This window comes from Buteo buteo, chromosome 19 (genome assembly GCF_964188355.1).
Source record: "Buteo buteo chromosome 19, bButBut1.hap1.1, whole genome shotgun sequence".
NCBI lineage: Eukaryota > Metazoa > Chordata > Aves > Accipitriformes > Accipitridae > Buteo > Buteo buteo.
The window spans coordinates 13,754,876-13,782,815 of record NC_134189.1 but is presented as its reverse complement, the minus strand read 5'-3'; the positions used below and the strand labels follow the sequence as shown (position 1 = coordinate 13,782,815).

Below are 27,940 nucleotides of genomic sequence, written 5' to 3'. Positions count from 1 at the left end.
AGCAAATGACTAAGGCAAGAAAATCCAGATGACACTTCTGAGCTTCCTATTTAAACGATTTATAGGAATTCATACCACTTGAAAAAGGCTCATGGGAAAAAAAAAATCAGATTTACATCTTAATTGCTGTAAGAAAAAAAAACCCTTTAAGAAATGGGATCATCAGGATGACAATTATTCATATAATCTGAGAAACGAGTTCTCACTGGAGAAGCACTGAGATCACAGCTGCCTCTTGGTTAGCTCCTGTTGGGTCAGGTCCTATACAGACAGGAAACAAAGGTGGCACCTGGTCTTAAGTTTGGATCTATGCAGGGACTGGCCCTTTGTTAGTCTTTCGAGGCCTCTGGCTGCAGAGAAAGCAAGCTGTCTTAACAGTCCTGCCTCACTGAGCAGCCCTGCACAGAAATTAGAGACATTTCCTTTCTTTAACACTCACTTTGAAGGAACATGCACTTTCCACATGAGGGCTCTCAGCCATACCCCACTCAACTGGATACAGCTGCAACACTTTGCAGGAACATTTCAGCATTTGTCAGCCAGTTTAGTACTGGCTCTCAGTTTTGCCTCAGATTTCTGTAATAAATACTAACATAAGGAGTTAGGCAGAATTGAGGACATAAAAGTGTTTAAGTAAATATATCCAAAAAATATTCTTGTTTTTTAATTTAAGAAACAAAACACAAGTTATAAACAAATAAAATTATAAAATATACATAATACAATATTGGTTGCAAGTCAAAAGAACAGATTATCTTCTGAGATATGAGATTTTTAAAAAGCTGAAATAAAATTATCTTAAGATTTTTTGACAAGTAAGCTTAGAAGCACAGGAAGATGACAAGCTTGTCTGAACACAAAGGAGAAAGGCCTGGATGTATTCACATCTCACAGGCTGTTATCAGTGGGCTGGACTTCAGAAACCATGATAACAAATAGGGTAAATGCCAGCCTCAACTAGTCCGCTACCCAGTCAGTGCTACATGGGCCAACATGCAATCACTCGCAGGGAACAATTTTTTCTAGTGCATCAAGCCCATTTTTTTAAAAAACACTGGAATTGACACAGTTAACCATCACTGCTCCTGGAAGATGAACGCCTTAGTCTATTAAATATTTCACAATGGTTAACCTGAACGACCTGTGCTTGAGTTTATACCCACATAAGTACATCTTACACTCATTTTAGCTCAGCCTCCCCCTAACTCAGTTATAATCTCCACTCTAAAAGAGCATCTGCTAAAGCTACACTTTTTTTATCCCGCAAAATAGTCTTTCATTTCCTTAATTGTGTGTCACTATCTACATCTTCAGTTCAAGTCTTCCTGGTGCCAAGATGTCCAAAAGCAAACAGCACTGCAGCAGCATGTTATAGAATACACCAGATTCCCCTGATCCAGTAATTCTGTATTGAGCCCCAGGTTCTTCCTATAATTGTATAATAAGCCTGAATCCCAGTTTTTGGTCCATTATCCCTTTTTCCCCCTTCCTCCTATTGCTGGTTTTCAAGCCCATACCTCCCAGTAGGGAGGTAGGGAGAGTTACGGAGACTCCTAATTTAAAAGTTCATCCCACTAACTGCTCAGTTACTCCACTTGATTTCTGAATGGCCATGGAAATGCAGATGTAAATGAGTGAATGAGCAGCAAAAGAAAAAAGAAAAAAAATCTCCAGAGACATGTATCAACCAGGTAGAGACAGCCCTAACTGAGCTGAAGTTTAAGGCACACATCTTTAACACAGTATTTACAACAAAATATTTAAAATGTGTTTTAAAATGGCAATGCAGATTCTGACACGTTATCTAAATCTATCTTCCAAACCCTGGCCGTGACTTTTATCCAGTGCAATAGAACCAGTGGAGCTGGAGGACATTTTGAAGGCACAAGTGGATGAGCCACAATAATTTTTCTGCCATCCATCAGTGAGGACTCAATGTAATACATGTCCCCCCAAGGAACAGAACTACTGCCTGTTCTTTCACAGGAGCAGCTAATATTAGCTGCTTCTCTCCACAGAGATTGGAAGCAACGTTACCAGTCTGCTGGGCAATCCTGCCTCCTAGCAGCAGACAGGAAGATCCCACCAGTAAGTCATTTATAATACAAGGACAAGGATGGTGCAGGGAATGCAATTTCAGCACTGTGCATGGTACCACCTTCTACCCCTGTATTTCAAATTGAGCAGGTCACAGATAGAGCCTAACACTGCTCCAAAGATTGGCCAACATCCATCACCTCAGCTGGATACCCCCAGTCAGAGCTCTGTTGAATGTCCTGGAAAAACAGCTGCTGCTGGAGGCTCTTTAGACTGCTCAAGACCTCTGGTGAGAGTTCATGGAAGACCACTTGTTTTTCCTGATCCTCCTCCTCTTCTTCCTCATCCTCCTCCTCCTCCACAAGGTCATCAGGAGGCAGAGGAGAACATCTAGAGATGTAGCCCTGGTCTGACTGCACTGACTGTCTTTGGTCTTTGCATTGGTCATCAAAGACCAGCTGGTGTTGCTTCTCAGTCTCCTCTTGGCAGAGAGGTGGCTCTGAAGGAATGATGCTCTGCTGATAAAGGGAATATATGAGTCCATTCAGATGGTGTCTCAGTTCACCTGAGAGATTTGCAGGACTCTGGTCATCTGTTGCTGAAACTTCAGAGTCGCTGTGGAGGATGATATTATTCCTCATTGGAAAGCTTGTCTCCAGAAGAGGAACTCCTTCCATACAGTCCTCATTACTCAGCACATGATGACCAAGTATATTTCTATCTTCAATGGAAGAGACTGGCTCCAGTACCTGAACTAGAGGAGCCTCATCCATAGGAAGGACCATAGTCTGAGAAGTTGGATCCCCACAAGGATTAAGTTGAGGTTGCAGTTTACAGCCTCTACTTTCACCTTCATGCATGTGGAGGTTGATGACATAACAACAGTCCGGGTCAGGCTCCCGTAGGTGCAGCTGGTGTTTCACAATTCCACCCGGTTCACTTAGCAATGAATCCACCTGGCTCTCTCTGTTTAGGGACTGCAACTCTTCATCATTATCCAAGCAGATGGTTTCACTCTCAAACCAGTCTGGGTGCTCTGTCTGCCAGTTCTTGAACTTTTGTACTGCCTCTTTCAACTTCCTCCCACTAGGGGTATCGATGTAATTTTCAGCTGTGATTTCCCGGATTCGATGGATGCGCCCAGGTTCAAACTTCTCCAAATCCTGAATCCGAAAATAAATATCCTCAAACTTTTCCATCAGTTGGTACCTGGATGTGACATTGAACAGATCAGGTATATCTTTCTCACTACTTATCCCCTCAAAATAGCAGACTATATACATTCCAAAACAGGCTGGCTTCTTGAAATCTGGCAGGATCAAATTCAAGGCTGGGGTGAACAGGTCTCCCATTGGCTTTTGCTGATCTTGCTTGAGACACACAGGCTCACTCCCAAGCATGGCCTGCCATTTGGCCTGAGCGCCCCGTGAACATAAGATGATGATCTTTGAAGACAGGTCTTCCATTTCCTTCTTCTGTCGAGTAAGCCAGGGTAACGCCCCTAACTCTGAGATCTGATGATCTTCTAGCAGATCTAAGGCTACAGCAGTGCCACAGACCGTCATCAGAAACTCTGCGAACTTCAGCACCACATCCACATACAGCAGGTGATCAGCAGAGTACACAATCCAAACCTTCCGGGGCTTCAAGGGTGGCAAAGGAAGGTCGGTATATGGTGCTGCTGAAAGACAGAAAAATATTCATCCCAGACACATTCCTGAAATTGTAATGGCATAAGCCAGCAGCAATCAGCATAGGAGAATATTAACAAAACGTTCTATTGGCTACAAGTTTGGAAGCTATTTTGGCAACATATGCAGACAACATCTCATTGTAGAAATTTAATATGAAAGTCGAGACAGTGGAGCTGTGATTTGTAGTAATGCCTGGATGGTTCATGGAATTTGATCACACAAAAGTAATACACCAGCTTCAAGAGGCTTACAAATGTAGATACATTCTCTGCTGGAGAGCTGAGTGCACCCACCCCAAAACAATCTCCTATTGCTATGGCTTAGATGATTAGCAAAGGTTCTTTTGCCAGTACAGCCTCAGCTGGGTCAAAAGCCTCATCACTTTACAAAGCAGTTATATCCCATCTGGCAAATAGAGCATTCCAAATTCCATATACAAAGTTTCTTTTAGCTAAACAGGAAGATCCTAAGGCTACCTTTTTGTTTTTAAGAAGCACCTATAGAGTAGTAGAGCCTATGAAAGCCCCTTCTGGAGAATTGTGTGAGACTTCCAGAATGCATTACATGTGCTTGATAAAACACAGGCAGGACATCTTACCAGTTTGCAAATCATTGTGGTTGCATTTCCCTCGCCAGCGTCCTGGAAGAGAAAGTAACTGTCAGTTCTGAAAACATGAAATAAGATTAAACCCTTAAAATGACAACACCTTCCAAAGATTAGATTAAAAAAAAATCTTTAACTGTGCAGGGATAAAACCATGGGGAGGGAGAAGCCTAATTAAAAAAAATACTAAATTAATAAAGACTCTTCTACAGCCAATTTTGCTATGTACTTTACTACATTTTCCCTTTGAAAGGAGAAGGAATGCACTCAAAACCAATTTTCTTCATCTTCCCCAGATCCAGCCAGCCTCAAGAAGTACAGAACCCCCAATTGTTCTGCTACCTCTCCTTAAGAAGAAGAGGCTTTTTTAAAGATAGCTTTTTCTTAAGAGGCTTCTCTGAAGAGGCTACTAAAATATCTATAAGATGTAGCTAGGGACAAGTTTGATGTTAAGAAATTTTCCAAAAAGATTTCCAATTACTCCTCTCTGGTAAAAAAAACCCAAACCCAACAACAAACAAAAACCAAACAAAACATCAAAATAGTGAGTTGTACAGTTTTCCTGTGATAACAGCCTCATGGTTGCAGCACAAAAGACTAGGAATTAGTCCTTAAGCACCCAATTTTCCAACCCGTTCAATGTCAGCCTCTGTGTCCTGTCTTTCTTCTTCCATCTTAATTGAAAAACACTATTTAAGCTCAAAATAGTATAAAAATGAATATTGTAGACACTTCGGGGGACAGGGGAAAGACTACAGTCTGGACAAACAGGAAGCTTCTATCCTGCAAAACTCTTATGCAATGCAGGAGAAAAATAAATGGAAAAGATATCTGTAGCAATCTGCAGGAAACAAATGGCTGAACTATGAAGTTCCTTTTTCCCCTCAGGAGCTCTGAAATGCTATGAAAATGGAGTGTCAGACAGCATAACCCATGGAAGGCTTTACTTAACTAGGTGGATGGTATTAGGATGTTACAAGTCCTATAATGTAAAACAGAAGGAAGTGTTTATATAGGCATTATCTCAGTGGCAAGACATCAGAACAGCAAGGAAGAAAACAGCAATAGGAATAGGTACAGAGGTAGGAAAAATACAGTTTTAGCATTGAATCTTTTCTTCCTAGCTGGTATGAGTCTTACCTGCTCGTTTTTTGGTCATACAAATCACACCTGCTATGACTGATCCCACCAGTAACACACAGATCCCAGTGATACACCAGTAGAGCCATATAATCATATCACCTGCAGTATAAGAATAGTGCTCAGACATTGCTTTACACAAATAGAGTTTCACCAAAGAACAGAAGTTTCTTGAGCAGCATGGGCCAAGGGAGAAGGACCCTGGCTCTGCCCAAAACCACAGGTGGTCCAGCACTTCCTCCTCACAACATATCACAGTCACTTCTCAAAATGAATTCCTGCTTTTGTGATGATGCTCTACACCATAAACTTGCTCCACAAAGAACCATATGTGCAGCACACTGAAAACACAGATCAATAACCTTCCTCTAAATAGCAGTGTTTATCCAGCTTTGACAGGCATGCCATCCATGTCCTGCCTGTTCATGTAATCTATCTTAAAAATAAAATCATCACCATTTTGGGTGATGTAAAAATAAAAAAACACCTACAGATTGAAAAAAACTACATCTTGGGCAAACTAGCTCCTTACAGGTGTTCTTGCAGTGTCATGGTTTAAGCTCACCCAGCAACAAAGCACCACAAAGCTGCTCCCTCACTCCTCCCACCTGGGCGGGATGAAGAGGAGAAAATATAAAAAAAACCACTTGTTTTTTTTAAGTGTCAAGACATGGACAGGGAAGGATCAGTTGCCACTTATGGTCACAGGCAAGACAGACTCAACTTGGGGATAAACAATATCATTGAATTTACTACCATTCAAAACAAGGATAATGAGAAGTAAACCCAAATCTTAGAACACCTTCCCCCCACCCCTCCTTCATTCCCAGCTCAACTCCTCTCCCAGTTTTCTCTCCCTCCCACATGGGAATGGGGGTTGGGGTCAGTTCGTCACACGTTGCCTCTGTCGCTCCTTCCTCCTCAGGGGCAGGACTCCTCACTCTTCCCCTGCTCCAGCGTGGGGTCCCTCCCACGGGAGACAGTCCTTCACGAACTTCTCCGGCATGGGGCCTTTCCGCGGGCTGATCTTCAGTCACGGACTGCTCCAGCACGGGCTTTCCCATGGAGTCATGGCCAACTTCAAGGGCATCCAGTCCTCCCCAGGCTGCAGGTGGGCATCTGCTCCCCTGCTCACTTCCATGGGCTGGAGGGGGAACAGCCTGCCGTCTGTCTCACCACAGGCTGCAGAGGCATCCTCTCCTCCTTCACTGACCTTGCTTTCTGCACAGGGGTTTCTCTCACATTCTGATCCCTCTACTCACTGCAGGTTCCCCTCTTAAACACATTATCTCAGAGGCACTACTACCACCGTCACTGATCGGGTTGGCCTTGGTCAGAGGTGGGTCTGACTTGGAGCCAGGGAAGCTTCTAGCAGCTTCTCACAGGAGCTACCCCTGTAGCCCCCTCCCCCACTACCAAAATCCCACCACACAAACCCAAAACATGCAGCCAAAAAAAATGATGTCAAATCATTATGCACATGATTTATCTTGACATTCATAAAAATGAATATATGCAAGCTATTCTCTCCAAAAGCTGCTTTATATTATGCAAATTTTTTAACACCGAGCAAAGTGACAGAAAGTATTTTATATTAAGACTCTTCTTGTCAAAACTGTTTCTCAAAGAATTTTATGCAAGTGAAGTATCTCTAAAAAAATTTCTCTTTAAGGTTCACACTGCATACAAATACTTGCCTCGTTAAATCAGTGAAGTAACTCTTAACACAATTCATTCTGAACCCAGTGTTACAAGGGGACATTTCCTGCCCATTGGGTCATTCCCAGGGAGAATCATTTGTTATTCTATATGACAGGAAAAGAGCAGCAAAAAAGTTTCAGGTTATTGGAAGAACTTCTTACCTGATGGGTCTGTACCTGCAAAAGAGAAGAGTTACATTAAAAATTCAGCTCTCATCTGTAAGACAATGGGAATCTAATTTACAGAAAAGCATTTCTCACTTGGAGCTGGTGAACATGGGATGAAAGCAGAGTGTCTCAGGCAGTCTGTGTCACAGTTCGCAAAGAATGGCTGAATCTGCAGTTGAAATAAATTCAGAAAACAGAAGCTATACTTAAAAGCAAGTTTGTTTCCCACTTTACTTTCCCTCTGCCTCGACATTCCCTGTATTTTAGCACAGGGACACAGAATTCCCACTTCCCTTCAGAAAAGAAGATTCATCAAGAATTCTTACTCAATACATTAAGGCAGCATTGAGCTCCTGAGGTTACACCCTTGCCATTCCCACTCCATAGTCTCTGGCAGCCCTATACTAAAGAAAAGCCACTGTCTACAAAGAATACCCATATAAAAAAAATAAATGTTCTTTCAGCCATAATCATTATTTCCCTGATCTATGTAATTAGGGATTAGCCAATCTCAGAACAAAACATTGTACAAAGACCCCATAACATTCCTAAGCTGCTCATTGCCTTGTTGGTGAAGGACATAGGGACAACAGTGAGATCCTACCTGTATTTTGTAGTTGCAGCAAGCTCTTATGTTCTTCTCTATTTTGATTGTGACATTCACTTGCTGTTGTAGTCCACCCTGCAGAAATCAGATGCAAGTTATAAGGGAAGGAAGAAAACGGAATGAAAGCAGGAAAAAAGAAAAGGAGTTGACATGAGAATATAGAGTGGTCCAAAGAAGCGGATTTTTTTTTTTTTTTTTTAAACAAGAATCCCACAGAACAAAATGGATAATTGGTCTGGCCACCATCACTGCAGGTATCCTGTGTGACAGACACTGTAATAGAATTAAGACAGCAGGCTAAGGTTGCACAGGTAACAGGAAACAATTACGGATGCACACGGTGTAACTTAAATGTGTTAACTTAAACTTACAGTTTCTTAACAATGTATATGTCTTCAGTTATTTAATGTATAAATATGAACAAGCTTCCTTGCTTAATTAAAAACAGCTGTCAGCACTGCTAGAACAGACAAATAAGTTGCCCTTGTTACCTGCCGTATACAATCAGTATCATGATAATCTAAATATATTCTTTACAATGATTAGCAGATACATACTCCAAAATGAGCTATATTCCCCTCTATCAAGGAAATATGCTGTGTCAGTAATAACTTAATACGTATCAGTGCATGCAGTATGAAGGGTTTTAAGTGTGGAAAGAAGGGAAAGGTTAAACAAACTGAACAATATATCTGCCCTCCCCCAAGGAAGGGTGGAGACTGGTACCAAATATTCAGCATTTCTCCTCTCCCAGATGCCTGAAGGGGAACATGTCTTATGTCAGAAGACACTCTGGATCTACTTTGAGCTTCTGAACAATACAGGCTAAGACCTACAGGAATCGATTCTCAGTTTGACTGAAACATCTGTTACAAAACCACTCATTCTTGATCTAAAAAAAAAAAAATTAATTAACACGCCTCCCCCCTGCCATCACATTTGATGAACTACTTCAATGATTTATTGAAACTTTGCATCTCAATTTTGGTTGATTTATTTAGTCTTATCCCCCAGGCATTGGCTTGACAAAGGTAATAAAATCCCAGATAGTCAAGTATCAAATTTTGGTTTTCTTTGCAGATGTTTACAGACTGCATTATAAAAACCTCTTTCTGATCTTTTATTCACCAAATTCCTGAAATAAAGTTCCTCTCTCCAAAGGCAATTAAAAAACTGTGAAAATAATTCCTTGAAAAATTGATGTTCAAGTGCATTTGTTATATCTCCTACATCATGGCTCCAAGTCCTTGTTTAGCAACCATTAAATATTTGTCTAAATTACCACAGAGGGTATAATTTAGGAAGGTAATTACCTCAGTGAAATCACGTGTGATCATTTTACACTTCTTTTCATTCAGGAAACTGGCCACATGAATTTGGTATCGGGCTGACTCCATCCATGGGTTAAAGCTCACAAGCAGAGTTGTATCATCTAGACTTTTACCTTGGATCCTGGGCTCCCACAAGCTGCCTGGAAGTAGTGCAGAGATTTCCAAGTTTCTCAACTGTCAAATATTTCAACAGAGCACCCATGTCTACGTGACTCGAACAGAAAAATTTTTACCTGTCTTTATACATGGGATGGTTCTTTTCATCAGAGAGTCCTTGCAGTCTGCAAGTAAGACCATCAGTGACTAGTCAGAAACATTGTACTTCCATTTAGGAAAAAACACCCATTTTCTTATCAGAAGCTAGACACCTAACCAAGCCCTCCTTGATGAGTAGAGACCTTTGTTCTAAAGCAGTAAGAAAATTCTGCAGCAGAATAGCATTCATTTCCAGTGTATAGACTAGTCCCTCCACTGATGTTATGGTGGGGTTGGTTTTTTTTTCAGAACAGAGATAATTTATAAGAAAAGACTGAAAATATACGATACTTATTGTAACAGTAATATTTGACAACCCTTGCTAATGTAAGACTTGTGCAGAGAGGGTCATAGTGGAATTAAAACTTCATATTGATCTCTGGATTTTGAGAGCACCACAGCCATAGATTCCTCCAAAAGCATTCTGCCCCAGGAAAACTAGGAGGCTGGATTCTTTCTTGATCCCAAAACACTCTTCCACATTTATAATTCTCTTTGCTTCATTTGGCAGAGTGGCCCTGCTCTTTGGGACTTTATTCAGAGTCAAATCCAGAGTTACATATGCAACATCTAACAATGTGAGATTTACAAGCTTCAGCCTAAACTATGTCTCTCTCCCAAGGTTTAGACAAAGGAAAAGGAACAATTCCCTGTTTAAACAGTTGAAATAGAACATTGCATATCTTAAATTTCCAACTTTCAAAGTTGGAAAATTTACAGTGCCCCTGTAATTCACAAGTAAGGTCTAATCAGCAAAGCTCCCTGCAACTCCTGAGCTTGACACAATGCATTAGTTTTCTGAAGAACAGTGGAGGATAAAAGCCAGGAAGTTCTTAGAGTGACCAGGTATAAGAAAGGATAAGAGGGCTGAAAACCAAGTGCCCCCTCTTTCCTTTTCCAGCTTACATGAACTGAAACACGACATACTTTGCAATTTTGTGACTACAAAGTCACATTGACAACTATAAGCAAATTAAGAAGAAAATTATGAACCAGTTTAAGCTCTGTTTTGAGTGTCAAATATTTATAAACTAGTCAGTGCAGGCAGAGGGTACTGCAAATGCTCAGCATCTTTGGGGAAAACAATAAAAATTCTTTTTAGTTATAGGAAAATTTTCACATACACAAGAAAGGGTCAGGCACTCAGCTTTACCAAATTTCTTGGTAAATTATGCCTAACTGTACTTTAGAAATCAAACTTCACATGTCTAAGATTTAATACTAGAAGTCAAACTTCACTCCTTCCAATTTGGAAATTCTGATCTGTGCTTCCAGCTTCCATAATCAGAGGGGCAACTTCAAAATATTTCAAATTAAGTAAAAACAGCAGTGATAGCCTGCAGAGAGCATGAAAGGTTACTCTACAGCCCCATTCACGTAGATGAAATATCTTTGTGCTTGCTCCACTGATGAGCATTTCAGCAACAAAATCCAGATGTAACTTACCTTCAAACAGCCCCTCAGAGGGGCATCTAAACTAGTTTTCAGGTTTAACTACGAATATCTCTTTAACCATAGTTGCAGCAGAATTCTCAACAAGCTAAAAACGCAATTTCTCAGAAATCAGAGGCCCAAGTCCAAGCCTTTGACCAGCTTTCTAGAGAGTACATTCAAAATTTTTATAGCACTATCTTCCATGTAGGAACTACAGTCAACCAGAATCAAAGGGTCTGTCCTTCACAGAATAGTCCCTCCACATGCACCTTATTCCAAGCAGAGATTTGGCAGACTTTGGGACACGGGATCCCAGAAACAAGAGCGGTGACTTGTAGCACAAACGATACATGCATTTTGGATATATACCACAAGGGTATTGTAGGTAAGGCTAGCACCATGGACTTTCTAAACAGCAATATTCAGAAAGGACAACAGGTTTTTATAATATTGCCACCCTATTGCCAAACTTGCTCACAGTTCATGGATCTGGTCCGGAAAAAAACCCCAACCCACAGGACCACAAGCCATCACAGTCCTAAGCTCAAGGCCTAAGTGAACTAGAGCACCTCTTACCAGGCATTGTGAAAGACGTGGACTTGCAGTTGTAGTCTCCATTTACACTCAGTTTGGGCAGGTGGTAGACAGTCACTTGGTAAGTCTGGCCAGGTTCCACTTCAAAACGGTCAAAAGTGAAATTCCACTGAAAACAAAACACATTCACAAGGACTTAAAACAAGAACGTTGTTCTATAAAGGCACTGAAATTAACAGCTGACTTGGCCCTGTTCCACTGTGTTCCCTCATCCCATTTGACCCTTTTTCTGAAGTCTGACAAAAAAAAAACAAACCACGAAACTCAAGTGTATTAAATGTACCAGTCCCTTGGTCAGTCCCAAATTCTTCTGTTTGGAATGAGAAAACTACAGTTATTTCTTGGGATCTTTGAGCTGATACAACAGTCTTATGCCAAACAACTGTGTGGAGTTTCCACTAAATTACATTCTGAACTGAAAGGAGATTAGGCTAACATATGCAGTTTTGAGACTGAAATTTTAGTCTACTATGAAACTGGTAGTACTGTGCAAGTGCTAACCATTTAGAATTGCACTTATACATATATAGTTCTTTACCTGGCCATTCCATATATATTTTCTTAAATCTATACTGTTTTCTGCATCAGCAATGCTGTGCAAATTCTGGAGGAGGCATTGGCTCCAGATGGTAAGCTGAGTATGGCCGAATTCTGCGTGGTAAGCAATGAGCTCCAGATTCCTATTGTTCATAAAGGGAGCTGTAGATGATAAGCACTTTTCTGACAAGTTTCCTAGACTAAGCACAAGTTGAAAGATCACCCCCAAGGTTGGTGCATTTCTCCAGAGCAAGGGAGTACAAGAAAAAAGTGGAAGTAAAAGGAAGGGTTGAGTTAAAAAGCCTATGTCACGCCTGTCAAGCAGAATGCAAAAACTCCTACAATTACTTGCTTTAAGCAACATCCAGAATGATGACATGTGCTAGGCACTGAAAGCAACAATTCTTAAAACCTGAAGGATGGGAAGAGTGAAAGACAAACCAAGATAAGTAAGCAGCTTGTACACAGTTACACACAAGTGTAAAACAAACTGGGAATGACAGCAAGTCTCAAGCCTAATATCTTGATTGTTTTATCAACTCCTCTAACCAGTCTGTACTTTTTAATCGATAAACCTGCTGTATGACAGTGAAAGCAGAAACAAACCCATGGACTAGAAAAAGTAGTTTAGAGCCCTTTGCACTCACCCGGCCTCCATCTGGACGGACCTGAAGTGGCAAGTTGTTCTGAAAGTCAAACTGGGCACATATCTGTTGATTGCTGTCCACTTGCATCACAGCCAGCTCTGCCCCTTGGAGACAGCGGATACTAGCTGCAGGCACAGAGAGACATGTCTTTCTTTTCCTGTCATCTGCACATGTAGAGGTTGGAATCCCCACAGAGATTACCACTGTGCCTAGTCTTGTCACAGTCTTACTCCTTTGAAGTGCTGGGGATCCCAACAGAATGATACCTGGCCATGAAAAAGTGAGCGTGCAGGGTTGCCTAGCAGCACTTTCAGCTTAAAGATTGCCTTGCATGGCAAGAACCCTATCTGTGCAAGTGAAGGGGGAGAGTAGAAGGCAATTTCATTCTTCCAGACACCCTGGCAGTTCCACAGGTTCAGCGTTGTGTTTAGCTCTGTCTCTCAAGGCTGCTTCATGCAGTTTGGGCACCAAAGCAAATATGCTTTTATTTTGGTACAGACAGTCCCAATGGGAAAGTTTACAACCACAGCTACAAAAAACAACAGGGTTACCTGGGTCACACCTGCTTCTACACTACTATAGCTATACTGAGATAATAACTCTATAGCCCTCAGACACAGGTCCTGCAGAAGGAAGAAATGAATGTGTTTAATTCTGTCTTGAATCAGTGCAAAACCATGGACAAGAGCATGCTAGGGAAACTTCATATACAAACAAACAATCAAAGATATTTGGAGAAAACTTGACTTACTGGTACTAATTTTGGCTCCAGCAATGAGACAATTACTCCTCTATCAAGACACATGTGCATATGAGAAACCTAAGTTACAAGGACTGGATTACCCAAAATGGGAAGAAGTTGCACTAGGTTAATGGCGCATAATTCATTTGTACTCTCTCAAATTAATTCTCATTTGTTCAGTTTGTAGATGTAATTCCCCTGCATGAGACTGCTGCAGTCATTACTATGCCTTGAAAAGGCAATGCTTGCAGTGCAAACCTCCTTTCTCCCCTCACTACCGTGGGAAAGGTGTGGGCCACTTGATTCCATTTTTATCTGCTTTTCCCATTTTAAGTGTCATTATCCCATCCATACTAGTGGAAACATTTTAAAGTCTTGAATACCCACCACACCCAAAGCCCCAATTCAGTCAAGAAAGATCAAAAAACGTCCCCCAAAACAAACAAAATGAAGCAGCCAAACATCAGATTTCAAAGGTCTGCTTTCATGACTAGATCAGTGAAAGACTTCAAGTCATAATTCTACTCCTTAGCCTTATGTGCTGGTTTTGGCTAAGATAGAGTTAATTTCATTCACAGCAGCTGGTGCTGTGCTGTGTTTTGGATTTGTGACCAAAACAATGTTGACAACACAGGGATGTTTTAGCTATTACTGAACAGTGCTTACACAGCATCAAGGCCTTTTATGTTTCTTACACTGCTCTCCCCAAGCAGGTAGGCTGGAGGGACACAAGGAGCTGGGAGGGGATGCAGCCAGGACACCTGACCGAAACCGGCCAAAGGGATATTCCAGACCCTATGTCGTCACACTCAGCATTTAAAGCTGGGGGAAGAAGAAGAAAGGGGGGGATGTTCAGAGTTATGGCATTCTGTCTTCCCAAGAAACCGTTGTGCGTGATGGAGCCCTGCTGTCCTGGAGATGGCTGAACACCTGCCAGCTGATGGGAAGTAGTGAATGAATTCCTTGTTTTGCTTTGCTTGCATGCACGTCTTTTGCTTTACCTATTAAACTGTCTTTATCTCAGCCCACGAGTTTTCTCACTTTTACCCTTCTGATTCTCTCTCCCCCATCCCACTGTGAGGGAGGTGAGTGAGCAGCTGCGTGGGGCTTAGTTGCTGGCTGGGGTTAAACCATGACACCTTACTAGGTCACACTTAATTCCTCTGCTCCATGTTCACATTAAACAACCACCACTTACCATCAGTGGCCACTTTCCATTCTATCCGAAGCACAGGGAGCAGTTTTCCATCCGTCTGACGGAAAACATCAGAAGAGACATGAAGACTGCTTGGAGCAGAAGGAGTCCATGGGGTAAACCGCAGCCAGCTTGCCTCCATGCAGGTACCTGTCCAGCAAATGAAAACCACTGTTTAAAGCAGGGCAGAGGAAGCTCTGCTTAACTGCAGTTATGGTCTGCCCTTTGGGTGAGGGTTACTCAGAGGGCAAAACTAGGTGACAGACCACTTCACGGTTCAGAAAGGCAGTTTTCAGCACGCAAGTACTTTAAGTTGCCTGCAATATTCTGAACTCACTCATTCTAGTAACTTACACTTCTTCTTTTCCTTAAAATCCATTAGTAATCATCACAATGCAGGCTAAACAGGTCAGGTAAGGTAAATTTACTTAATATCTCTTGCAGCAAGTCCAGACCTTGATGCTGAAACAGACCTATATTAGAAGACTAGTACTAATTTCCAGCCTTCCGATAAGAAGTCTGTCAGATACCCAGGGAAATTGTTCCAATAGTTAGTTACTTTGTTTAAAAACTGCCTTACTTCAAATTTGAATATACATCTGAATTTAGCTTCCAACAACTGCTTGTTATGCCTTTCATAAATTAATTTAGACTAGTCTATACAGTGTTAGGGAAAACTGGTCCTGTAATCTCATCTGAAGATGAAATCAGGTATGACAGGCATTAGACAGACACGATCTACTTACACTTTTGTAAGACATTTGACCTATCAGATCTATTAAAAATAGCATGGTCAGGCTCTCCAAAGTACACTTTCAGTGTTTTTTGCAGGGTCAGTGATAGGAACAGTGGAAAGTGGGCACTATCCCTTCTTGTAACAGCATAGTTTTAGCCTTAGGAAGCAATTAGACAGTACTCAAATGCTCATTCTACCAAAAAATAGCTATAGAAAACCTGATAAGATTAAAGTACCTTTCAGAAAAGGGTGTACTAAGCACTAATTAAAAAAAAAATATCTTTCTCCTAGAGCAGAAAAACATAACAAGAACCATAAGGCAGAATTTAAACCAAATATTCAAATAAGGAAGCATTTTAATAATGGAGCTGGAGATTGGCTTAGCTGTGTTGTCAAGCTGTATTCCAATGGCTGTCTGCCAGTGGGAAATATGATCCAATTTGATCCCACCCAATCCCTCTCCTGCCAAAAAAGTTTAAAATCTGGTTATTTTCAGCATTGTCATCTCCATGATCTGGCATGCCAAGCATGGCTACAAAAATACTTGTGCCAGTACAATACAGGGTTGAGCACTGAGGCCGAAATGAGCCTGCTTAGAACAATGACTCCAAAAAAAGGCCAAGGAGTTCTGCAGTGCCATCCAGATGCCTCCATGTACCAAATAGGTAAATGCAGAACATTCTCCTTTTTTTTTTTTAAGATCATTATGGATAATTATACTAAAGTGTTTCAGATGCGTACCATTGCTAAGACTTGACCCCTCACACCTGATATGTCCAATATATCTGTTCAGTGGGACTTAGAGTAACTCTAGTTTACTTTTCCAATTCATAGAATCATTTAGGTTAGAAAAGATCTTTAAGATCATTGAGTTAATTCATTGGACTTTATGCCCAAAAATTTCCATTAATTGCTCTCAGCTGCACCCCTTTATGCCCCTTTTTAAAATTCTATTTCATACATTAATTTTTCATTAAGTACCATCATAGAGATAACAGCTTGTAAAGAACATTTACTGACAAACTTGTCCTAAAATTCCCATTTCTTTAAAAATTGAGCATCCCAGCTTTAAATAGAAGCTAAACAAGTTGGGTTATGTTCCACCCACGCCCCACCCCCAAACTCTTATCCTGAGAAAGACTTAACTTTCCACTCCACTTTTAGCTGGAGCTGATTATGGATCAAACTGAAAATGCCCAAGCAAGGCATGACAGCAGTGCTTCACTTTACATCTCTCTGTTTCTAGCAGGAAGAACTTGCTGTATGAACCCAGTTAAAAGAAATGCATGATCTGATAAAAAAACGCAATGATGAAAAAAATTACTTACTATTTCTTACGAGGCAGTTTAAATCCTGTGGGGGGAAAGAAACAATATTACTCCCAGAATAGAAACTGGATTGACAGTAATTTGCTTCTGCTTAGTGGCAGGAGAGGTACAGGAAGAAAAAATAATTCAGTGAACAGCAACGCATACACACTGGAAGAATTAACCATCAGGAAACATTGCACAAAGTTGTTCATCAGAAAACCAAAGGACACGGGGCATGAAACCTGCTCACACCTGAACTGCATGTGTGACAGCAATAGTTGCAATAATGGAAAGAAACTGGAGAGGCAAAAATGCAAGATTATGGTAGTAAAAACCTTCCAAAATCCAGGACTGTGAAAATAGAAACTGGTGTGACATGAAAGACTGCTTGAAGTAGATGGGTATGTTTTTTAAACACCACTGCTTTAAGTTACTGCTACCCAGAAGCGATCATGCTGGTAGCGCTTCCAAGGTCTAAGCCCACCTGACTGGAAGCGTGAACTCTCTGCAGCTGGGCTTGCCACTGAAGTACTGGTTACACACTGCCTAGTGCAGGGCATCCCCTGAACAGAAAGGCTGCATCAGTTACGGCTGGTCTTTTTCCTGATGCCACGTAAGAAGCAGGGAAGGGAAAAGACAACATTTAGTAAGTGCCAGGCTTGAAACTAGGATATGGTGATTTTATTTTTTAGAAATATATTTGAGAGGCAACCCATGAAGGGAAAAAAAAAAACCAAAATCAGAATTAGACTCTTTCATATTAAGGATAAAGATGTCCTGAATGTAAAGAAGCAACCAGAAGTTACGTGGGCTCTGCCTGGTTTCCCCAGGTATGTTTTGTTTATACTGCAGGACCCCATGGTCACCAGGAAAAAGCAGGTGAGCTTGCTTGGTTAATGTGATGCAAAATCCTAGCAATAAGGAAGTCTGAAGTTTTCACTGACTTAGTAAATCAAGATGAGGGCTAGGTTTCCTCCCACTGGTTTCCTATGCCTTGACATATAAATGTGGATATTCTTATCACACTGTTGCCACAATAACTCATTCCAGTGGAGGAGGCAAGGCAGCAGAGTTTTTAACCTCTCTGCAACTTGTTAAGGTCAACTCCAAGTGTATTTGGGGTTTAGCTTATTAACATGGTGTAGGTTGTATTCACATTTGCAGGGATGGATGCTTGAAAGAGCCAGCTGTGCCTTTTCGGCAGTGAACATGCCCTCCAGCATGGCAGGGAAAGCTAAAGTTTCACAGACACCGAGCTGGCATGAGACAGCATCCCTGCCAGAGGCACAACCCTAAACCTCCCTTCGCTTTCGCCCCAGCACTGCAGCCTGCCCTGTGCTGGCACAAGCACATGTGTGACCATGCGGGCAGCTGGCTACAGCCTGAAACCGACTCAAAGGGAGGAAGGGAGGTCAGCTGCGAACCAGATCTTCTGCCCTTCTGCACCTCTGCTCCTGCTTGTACAGGAGAGGCTGGGAACAGACCACCAGGCCTGAGGAGGAAGGTGGGCGCTGCTCTTCACAGCTGTGCTGGCTCTTGTCTGCTTGTAACAGGACAGAACTACATCCCGCCTTTAAAGAAGTCCTAGTGAAGGCAAAACATCACACTGATTACTAAGCTTTCTCTCATTTGAAGGAAATACAAAGTATAAGCAATTGGTGAAATCCAGTATCATACAAGCTGTGCTGAGCAACAGATTTCAAACATGAACGGAATTCTACTGACTATGAAAAAAGTACTTCAGACATAATGCTTACATGTCAGCTAATGTATCTGTGTTCCTACAAACCCTGAGCGAAAGCAGGCAGATTTGGCATTAAGCTCCTCATCCTTATATAAAAAATAAAACCTAAAAAATCTCTTCTGGGCTTTTGTTACACAAGTCAAAACAATACATGGGTATAAATCCAGCGTTCAGGCACCGTTCACAAGAAACACATCCACACTCCAATAAGCAGTATTACAAACATACTCAAGATATAGGTATATTGAAAAAGATTCAGTGCAACACCCAAGGTATGCAATATTGACCAACTTTATTATCATTTAGGAAACATTTCAATCAGTTCAAAGGAAGGAATCTGCCTTATTGGCCACCCTGGACTTCTAAGTATACACAAATCTATATAACACTTTGCCTGAGAACTGAACTTTGGTGAAGAATTGTTTTCCTACCAGCCAGCTAGCAATGTTATATTTTTCAAAGTGAAATAATCTTTGGTGAACTAAGTTAGGACTAAGGCAACATCCCACAGTCAGAACAAATATTCTGATTACTTTTCACTCTTAATCAAAAGATGCCTTTATAAATGAGAAGGGAAGGGGGATACATGGTGACACACTTAACCTTTCCTTGCTGTTCTCCCACTCTCTTCTCTTCCTTTGTCCCCTGACTCCCAGGTGTTAGCAGCTCACCTGCAGAAACCACCTGCCTTTCCCCTTATCTTTGCTCTGGATCTTCTTGAAGTTTTCAGCTCACTGTTGGATCCCCAACCTCACTGCTAGGTTGTGGCACTAACAGCTCTGGAAACACCCAAACAGGGTCTTGCTACATGGGAGTCTTGGGATAACCAGCCCCAAAAGCTGCATAGCAGTGTCCTGCGTGAGGCAGATAAGCTCTAACCTAACCAAGAGCAAAATAAATCTAGGAACTTAATGTCAATATGTAAGGACATGTAAGAGGTACTTTTCACTATTTTTGTTGTGCTCAAAAGGTCAAACCAGGCACAACTAGGGGAATCAACTTGATCAATTTGAACATAAATACCAATTTAGTCTGAACCGTACTTTCACAATTACACTGCACCTAATTATTACAGACAAATCCTCCACTGAGTATTTATATCCTGTGAGACTTAAGAAAAACTGTTACAAGCATAGTTAATAGAAACTTTATTGCAACTTTGTACCTCCCAAATAAGGTTCCCCCCCAACCCTTCCACATAGCATCTGTAACCTAAATCCTTTGATAATGACAAAAACATAGAAAGCAAGCAAGCAAATGCCGATTACACCAAAATTAGCTAAACTACAATCACTGAAGAAGAGAAAAATATAAATTGTAACTACCAGTACGGAAAAACAGATTAAGCTATGGAAAAAAATTACTCCTAACAGTTCAAATGTTTAATCAGACTTTCTTAGGTAAATTATTTAGCCTGACAATGTCCCTTGCATAAACAGGTGCAGTAGTTTTGGCTGGGATGGAGTTAATTTTCTTCACAGCAGCTGGTGCTGTGCTGTGTTTTGGATTTGTGACCAAAACAATGTTGACAACACAGGGATGTTTTAGCTATTACTGAACAGTGCTTACACAGCATCAAGGCCTTTTATGTTTCTTACACTGCTCTCCCCAAGCAGGTAGGCTGGAGGGGCACAAGGAGCTGGGAGGGGATGCAGCCAGGACAGCTGACCGAAACCGGCCAAAGGGATATTCCAGAGCCTATGATGTCACGCTCAGTATATAAAGCTGGGGGAAGAAGAAGAAAGGGGGGGATGTTCAGAGTTATGGCATTCTGTCTTCCCAAGAAACCGTTGTGCGTGATGGAGCCCTGCTGTCCTGGAGATGGCTGAACACCTGCCAGCTGATGGGAAGTAGTGAATGAATTCCTTGTTTTGCTTTGCTTGTGTGCACAGCTTTTGCTTTACCTATTAAACTGTCCTTATCTCAATCCACAAGTTTTCTTGCTTTTGCCCTTCCAATTCTCTCCCCATCCCACTGAGGGAGAGAGCGAGTGGCTCTGTGGGGCTGAGCTACTGGCTGGGGTGAACCCACAACAGGCAACAAAAATAATTGGCTACTAACCACGTTTTTTTGTTTGTAATTTAATGACTTCTGTTAAAACCTATCACTTAATATTCAGTCATTTTTCTTTGTTCTGTTGCAGTTATCAGTAATTATTGTAAACTGCATCATGATAAAGCTGTTATATAAATTATAAGGCATTATTTGCCTGAAGAGCAGCAACATCTGCTTTCATTTGAGTGCTGGTGTTTCTGTTTATTAGCAGATAAGACAGAGTTAAATGAGGAAGTGCTGCATTTCCTCCTTTTTGTTTTATGATCAATATGAATATTGAACTTGCACAGCATATAAATGGCTTCTCTCTTCCTCCAGATCTATTGTCCGAGGCAGAGTGTTTGCAATTATGTTCCCAGCATCAATAAGCCTGTACCCTTTGTGACATCCATTAAAAAGCCAAGACCTTAATCAGGAACCATCAGTCACTTGATGAGGATTCAGAACTGAAACTTGACAATTAAGAAATCTCTTACACCTCAACACTGGGTTTCTATGGGGACAAACAACAACGGTTTTTCTGGTGTGTCACTGTTCCCCAAACCCACTAAGGATTTTCTAGGGGCTACCTACCTATGTGTTTTTCCTACCCCGTGGTAGCCTGTTTACCTGCTGTGACAGTAGCCTTTTTTTTATATGTAGCTGACTACATTGGAGTATTTTAAGCTGCCACCAGTTAGTCACGAATTTAGCAGGTTTACCACAGGAAGCAGGGAAGGATTCTCCCACCACACAGCAGCCTGCACTCAGTTGTTGGTCCACTAGCTTTCCAGTACCCAAAGCACTACAGCGATGACCTAACAAACAAAAACACCCAGAAGAACAATTCATCCAGCCAGGAAGTCCTTGCTATTGGCATAAGGAAGCAAAGATAACAGAAGGAGAAGATAAAGCCACAATACAGGCAGAGATATAACAACCCCAAGAGATACCTAGAAAGCAGTCATCGTCAAAACCCTCATCTCCTTTTTGGATACTGCCCAGGTGAACTAGACTGGACTGCAGCTGAGGGCACACTTTTATACCATGAAAAGTATAACTCCAGAGAATGGCATCCAAAAGCCAGGACGCAATTAAAGAGAAAGACAAGTCAGTTTTGCAGTAAAATAAGTCAACTACTTCCAGATTTGCACTGGCTACCTCCTCAGCACCAAGGACCAACCCAAAACCTTATCTGATGCATTGGCTCATTCAGAGTGCATTAACAAAGCTGTGGGCAGCAGAAGTACTTAACTGAGCTTCCCTACTTAAGCAAGCACAAATTTAGATGATACAATAGAAATAAAATTGCCATGATGATTGTTTCTACTCACCTACATAAAGCTAGAAGCATCTAAGAAGTATTGACAGAACTGAGACGTGTCTGTCCGCATACAACAGACAAGCGGACAAATAGGAGGAGAAGGAACAGAAAAGACCGAGCCCACAGTCAGGCAACTTGCTCTGCACATTATTATAGAAGGGGCTTAAATTAAGATGTTCTCTTCTCACCAGCTTTCTAGTGCCTTTCAGGCCCAACAAGCAAAGCTACAGACACAAGAGGCATAAATACGAGAACAAGACTATTGTGAGGTGATGCCCAAAACTATTATCAGCAGGACAGGCACAGTCAACTGTTCATGTTTACTTGCCATATTTTCACAGAAAGCTAAGCAACTGTTTCTTTCACTCCTTTTTCCAAGATATTTCTTGGTTTTGACATAAAAAAAAAGAACAGACCATATGCCCTGAAGAATCATAGGAATCTGAAAAAGAAATGGGAAACTGATTAACAGCACCATCTCATAACAATTCAATTAAATTAATAGTAGGCCAAGATTTCCCAGCAGGATTCTGTGGTAAGTAGCAAGAAACTGCCGTGAGCTGGGCAAGCATCCAGTTTTCCTTTAAAGAGCGGCTGCTGAACAGGAAGGGCTCCAGCTTTACAAAAATCTGCCTTTCACTTATGAGCCATTCTATGTATCTTCTGAGGCTTGGCCGATTTGAAGTTTACTACAGTTTCCCTTTCCTGATTCCTTAGTTAAAAAAAGCAGAGATCAATAGGACATGAACACATTACAGGAATAACTGTTGAAAGATGATTTGTTTAAGGCTGGTAGGAAACAACCATATTCTACAAAATTGTTTTGATTTTTAGGCATTTTTCTCTATAGTTTCTAAGTTTTTCTCTTGCCCTCATATAAATTCTCAGCAAAATCAAATCCAAACACAAAAGTTGAAGTTTCTTCACAAAAATAAGTTTTAAAGTTTTCTTTATCTTATTTTGGTAGTTTTATTCACTAACTCTTTTTATGCTGAAGTTTGGTAGTTTTGATCACTAATCCTTTTTGTGCCAAGAAGTTCAGAAATATTTCAGCAGCACTAAGTGCGACCATGGTTTATGGTAACATCCTACATAGCAAAAAGATGCCACAGAGGGGAATGAGAGAAGTTGGTCAATAGCAAATGTAAATTGAGCACATTTGTAAAAGAGGGCCAGAAGTCTTCCTCACATGCACCACCATTGCTCATCTTCATGAGAGATGTTACATCAGTTCTTCTCCAGAGACTTTTAGTGAATATCCATCAAGCTGGTGAAACAGATTTCAAAGACCGAACTACGTACACCTGTCTGGCCCCTTAAAGATGGCAGGCTTATAAATTCCTCTAGGACACTGAGGCATGCCATGTCATGAAACAGTTACGGCCCAATGACTGAACACAGTGCTTAAACACTTGATGGTGAACAACCAGATGGGTATTTAAGCTGTGGGATGTTTTTCCCCTGTGCACAGAAAAAACCCCTGAACCTCACCTCCCTGCAGATGACATATTGAAATAACAGATACTAGAAAGAACTGGATTTGCAGCTGTGCTATTCAGCCTTACAGCTGAGCAGGTTTGATGGAGTGGTGGTGAATAAGGCCCATTAAGTGCACTTGCTGTCATTTTAATAAGATGAGCTGTTAACGAGCACTTACTTTTATGTTCACAATTTACAGGTGTCTACCGATACTGATATGACACTTTCCCTCCACCACTCCATCTCCAAAAGAGCCTCTGCCACATGAGAGTTTTGCTGAAAAAACCGCTGTTGCTCACCCTGAGCTACTCTGAAGCTCAGCAACAGCAGCACAAGCATGGTGGGTTAGAAAAAGGATGTGGGTCTTACCCACCCTGCTCAGCAACAGCTTCCCTTTTGAACCACACTGCAGTCACTCATCGGAAGGGTTACTGAACCATTCTCTGAAAACAGTGCAGCTGACAGAAAGGGAAGGAGAAATTGTTTTTGACTGTCATAACTTCAGTTGATGGTACTTTTTCCCATATGTGTCTGCAGGTTCACAATTGCTTCTAAAGAGGCTGCTCATGGGCTTAAGCCAACTCATTTTTCATAAGTCTGTCAGCATTTTAAGAAAAAAGCTTATTGAAAGAAAAGGCTAAAGTAGCAGGCTTACACATTCACTGATCTATGAGCACACCTAGAGTGTGGGGCAATACATTTTCTCAGTGAAAATTAGTGATGTACTGGTGAACGCCTCACCAAGTTACTGTGGTTCACATTCCCTAAATAAAAAAAAAAAAAGGTACAGCCAGGAAGACAAAGTCAGTAAAAGCCCAAGCATCCAAGGACATGCAGAAACCCTATAATGTATTACTCTCAAGTTCTGTGACTAACAATGTTTGGGATACCCATGGTTATGTTAGAAGCCTAAGCAATATTGTAATGTCATCTTTCCCCTTTGCTAAGATTTTGCATTTTGTAACTCCACAATGCCCAGCCTAAAGTAAAATCGCAGAAGTGGCCTGTTGTCTTGGAGTTTTTTTAAACAGGAGTGAAAGCAGCAGACATCAGGTAAAACAGGGGTAAGTATATGGTCAAACATTAGGAAAGGAGGCAGAACAGACAAAGGATAGGAAACGTGTACAGGAAAGGATTATAGAAGCTTTCATCCCAAAGGACACATTTTGGTTTATGTACGTCTACAGCCACATCTGACTAAGCTGCCTGTGCTAGACTGCTGAAAGTGCATCATGACATACAAAACTTTTTAGCTTAGAAGACAGCTACCCATTATCCTGTTTATGCATGCACCACTATTAACAGAAATAAAAAGCAAAACCAGGTCTCTTCCCCCTTCCACACACTCTTTACATGCATCTTAGAAAAAAAACAAAACCCCAAAAACCACACCAAACCAAAACAAATGCCCAAAACCCCCAGAGAGAGAAAGACCAGCTAGGAGTTTTTACTTTGGGGTGCTGAGGTTGGTTAGTTCACTTTTTACATAGGCACCACATCTGCGCCTCTCAATCTATATCCTCTCTGGCTCGTTTCACAGGGAGAAAAGGCAACCAAAATCTGCCTTTTTCAAAATTTCAAGTACATACAATGTTTGTTTACGTACTCCTTCAGCAGAGATTCCCTGCTTCCTCCTAAAAACCCCTCAGCTGCGAGGAACATTGAGGACATTAGGCAACCTCAGCTATTAGCAAAGACTCACATCCTGCTCAGTAACTTCAGGCAGTTTTAGCAAATCCCAGCCACGGCCCCTCACAGACGTTAGTGACCGGCGTTTCCTGGCAGCCGTCACATGGCCAGGCTAATTCTGCGCTGTTTGCAATTCCGGTTTAATATGAACTTAATGCAGTTTCGCGCTACGTACAGTCGCTTTGATAGGTAAAGCCCACCTCAACCGCAACCGAGTCCCCAAACCCTACAAAACCAAGCACCGGGTCTTAACGGAGCCGGACAGCGCGACACGAGGACGGGGCCAGCAGCAGGACCACAACGCCCACCGATGGGCCGAGGGCACCCACGGCCAGCTGCGAGAGCTCGGAGCGGGGCCGGGGGGCGGGACGGGACACGACACCCGTCCGCGCTCCCCGCCGCCGGCGCCGCCACCCCGCCGCCTGCCCGGGCGGTTCCCCCCCGCTGTCAGGCTCCGCTCCGGACCGGCGCTCGCCACCGGCTCCGCTCCGCGGGGGACAGCGAGCTCCCCGGCCCCAGGCTCTGCCCGCCGGGACCGTCTGCGGCCGCGGGGCCGCGGCTGGGGGTGAGGCGGCTCCGGGGCGTCCGGCCCAGAGCCCTTGCTGCTCCCCGGAGTCCGCCCCAGAGCCCTTGCTGCTCCCCGCTCCGAAGGGAGCGGAACGGGCCCGGGCTCCGGGCCCCGACCAGGGGCACCGCGCCCGCCGCCCGACAAGCCCTTTCCCGGCAGAGCGAGACCCCGCGGACGCCCGCCCGACCCCCGCAGCCCCTCCACCGGGGAAGCCGCTCCCTCACCCCGACTTCCTGGCCGCTCCTCGGCCCCTGTCCGGGCCCCGGCCGCCCGTGGGAGCCCCCCCCCCCCTCCCCGCCCCGCGGCACACCGGCGGTGAGCGGCCGTCGGCGGCCCGAGACCGCCGCAGGAAGCGGGAAACCCTCCTCCCTGCCTGCCTCCCCCCCTCCCGGTCCGGCCCGCTGCGCGCACCGCGGGGGAGGCCGCCAGCCCCGTGCCCTTGCCCGGCCCGCCGCCACCGAGCTCCCAGCGCTCCCCCCGCCGCCGCCGCGCTTACCGGCTGAGAGCAGGTAAAGGGCGGCGCGGCGCCCAGCAGCAGCCGCAGGGCCGCGCCGACCGGCGAGCTGGGGAAGACGAGGAGGAGCAGCAAGGGCAGCCGCCGCGGCTCCGCGCCCGCCATGGCCCCGCCGCCGCCAGGGCCTCGGGGCTTCCGGGGTCCGACCTGGGCGCGGGGCGGTGCCGGCCCTCACCTGAGGAGGGGCCGCCGCGGACGGGGCGGCGCTGCGGTGGGACGGGCCGGACCGCGGCCCCCCCCCCGCCCCTCAGGAGGCCGCCCGCCCCTCGTTAACCGTTGCGTCGGTTGTTTCGCCTGCGAGGGCGCGGCCCTGAGGAGCGGGCCCGCCTGCTCTGGCGATCAGCCGCCCGGGCCTGCGCCCGGGGCAGGCGGCGGCCTCCCTTCCCCTCCCGCCCCGCTTCAGGTTGGTGTGAGGCCCGAGGGACTCCTGGCGGGGGCCGCGCGGGGTTTGTCTTCGCGCTCTCGAGTAAACGGAAGGGTTCCCGAGGTCTGCGCCCTCACCCTCCACGCCTCTAGCCTCAGGGAAATACCCTGAGCATTAAAAACCGACTTCGGCAGCGGTCTGCAGCTGCCCAGTAAAAAACGTTACAGGTGTGTGCCGTGTTTTTCCTGTCGTGGGGTTATTCTGTCTGTATCCAGCTCACGGGGGACTGCGCAAACCTTTCGCTCGTTCCCGATGCTCACCGCGTTTCAGCTGTCTCACAGGTTTCGCTCAGGGTTTCGCACCGTTCTTCACACTGCAGCACACCCACAGCCGGCTTTCACCCGTTTTTTGCCGTGGTTTTCACCTCATGGTTTTCCCACAAAGCTGTAGCCTGGCCCCAGGGAGCTCAGCGGGGTTTCCAGCTCAGCGAACTTTTCAGCGAAGCTGAGCCGTTTGCCTGGCTTCGACCGACAGCTGAGACCGCGGCGGTTTCGTACGGTTTTGTGGTGGCAAACATCTAACTGAAAGCCCGTCTGAGCCTGGAGATAACGAGGCTTCTGATGATGGTTCTGCAATTCCAATGCCTCACGCTGATGACATCCACAGGTTTTAATCACCTCCTGGGTTCTACCATTTTGTGACACCACTAATTAACAGTAGCAGCAAAACCTGCAGTTCTGACACTTGCGTGCAAGTTGGGGGAAAAAAAAAAATATGTATATACACATAACTGAAGAAAAACATTAATTTTTCTTTAGACATTATTTTGCTCCATTTTATACCAACATACTTGGACTGAGTACACTATGATTTATAGTGCTGCGACAGGAAATACAGTGCTCAGCTGGCATTGCAGCGTAATTGCTTGATAACCATGGTAGAACAAATTTGTTTGATCGAAAAGTAAATGCGTGGTATGCTACTTATTATCCCATTAGCTTCGTAGCTTATGTATATACTAATTACACTGTATTTAGGCTGTGGGCATTCATTTTTTGTTGCATACGCTTCGTAAAAAAGAATCCTGTGGAGAAAATGTTAAGTGTGTGGTTACGCTTGAGTCACACTTTGGACATCATGACATGGCAGAACTTCTGTAGTGACAACACCACCACAGAGAACAGTTGGATTTCCTAAGTTACTGTTTAACAGGGCAGGCTGTGACTGTCCAAGACTGTTCTGCAGTCTCTTAAATGTACAAGGGAGCCCACGAACGGCAGCGGGACTGACGATGGAAAATAAGGGGCTGCAGGAAGCTGTCTTATTTTTCAGTCACTGCTGACAGAAGGGAGCAATGTCGTAGGAGTTCTGATAACATTTACAATATTAAACAAATCTGGACATTGTTTAGAAATTTATTAGCAATTTTAAAATAACATCATTCCTTAGATAAAAATGCAATCTTACAGGAATATACATTTGTCCCACACAGA

At 43.4% G+C, this 27,940-nt stretch overlaps 1 protein-coding gene across 4 annotated transcripts; it reads right to left on the bottom strand.

The window, feature by feature from the left end:
* Positions 1 to 642: 642 nt before the first annotated feature.
* Positions 643 to 26,831, bottom strand: IL17RA (interleukin 17 receptor A). 4 transcript variants are annotated; one of them, XM_075051208.1, is made up of 13 exons: positions 26,768 to 26,831; positions 16,750 to 16,774; positions 14,689 to 14,835; positions 12,749 to 12,873; positions 11,547 to 11,673; positions 9,515 to 9,562; positions 9,264 to 9,421; positions 7,948 to 8,025; positions 7,437 to 7,512; positions 7,338 to 7,352; positions 5,476 to 5,577; positions 4,330 to 4,371; positions 643 to 3,718 (listed from the first exon to the last, which is right to left on the bottom strand). In XM_075051208.1, exons 3-13 carry the CDS (start codon positions 14,825 to 14,827, stop codon positions 2,202 to 2,204), a joined length of 2,427 nt encoding a protein of 808 aa, XP_074907309.1. In that variant the 5' UTR covers positions 14,828 to 14,835; positions 16,750 to 16,774; positions 26,768 to 26,831; the 3' UTR covers positions 643 to 2,201. The 4 variants fall into 4 exon arrangements, with proteins under 4 accessions (XP_074907309.1, XP_074907307.1, XP_074907306.1 ...); XM_075051206.1 differs by lacking the exon at positions 26,768 to 26,831 and adding an exon at positions 26,066 to 26,607 and having other exon boundaries at positions 643 to 3,715; XM_075051205.1 differs by lacking the exon at positions 26,768 to 26,831 and adding an exon at positions 26,066 to 26,603.
* Positions 26,832 to 27,940: the final 1,109 nt, after the last annotated feature.

Excerpts from the sequence above, each read along its gene's own strand:
- IL17RA (XM_075051205.1), bottom strand. The coding sequence starts at position 26,188 with ATGGCGGGCGCGGAGCCGCGGCGGCTGCCCTTGCTGCTCCTCCTCGTC. Across the intron at positions 8,026-9,263 it reads TCACACGTGATTTCACTGAG|GGTGGACTACAACAGCAAGT; the intron begins GTAATTACCTTC and ends TGATTTCTGCAG. Across the intron at positions 7,513-7,947 it reads GCTGCAACTACAAAATACAG|ATTCAGCCATTCTTTGCGAA; the intron begins GTAGGATCTCAC and ends TTTCAACTGCAG.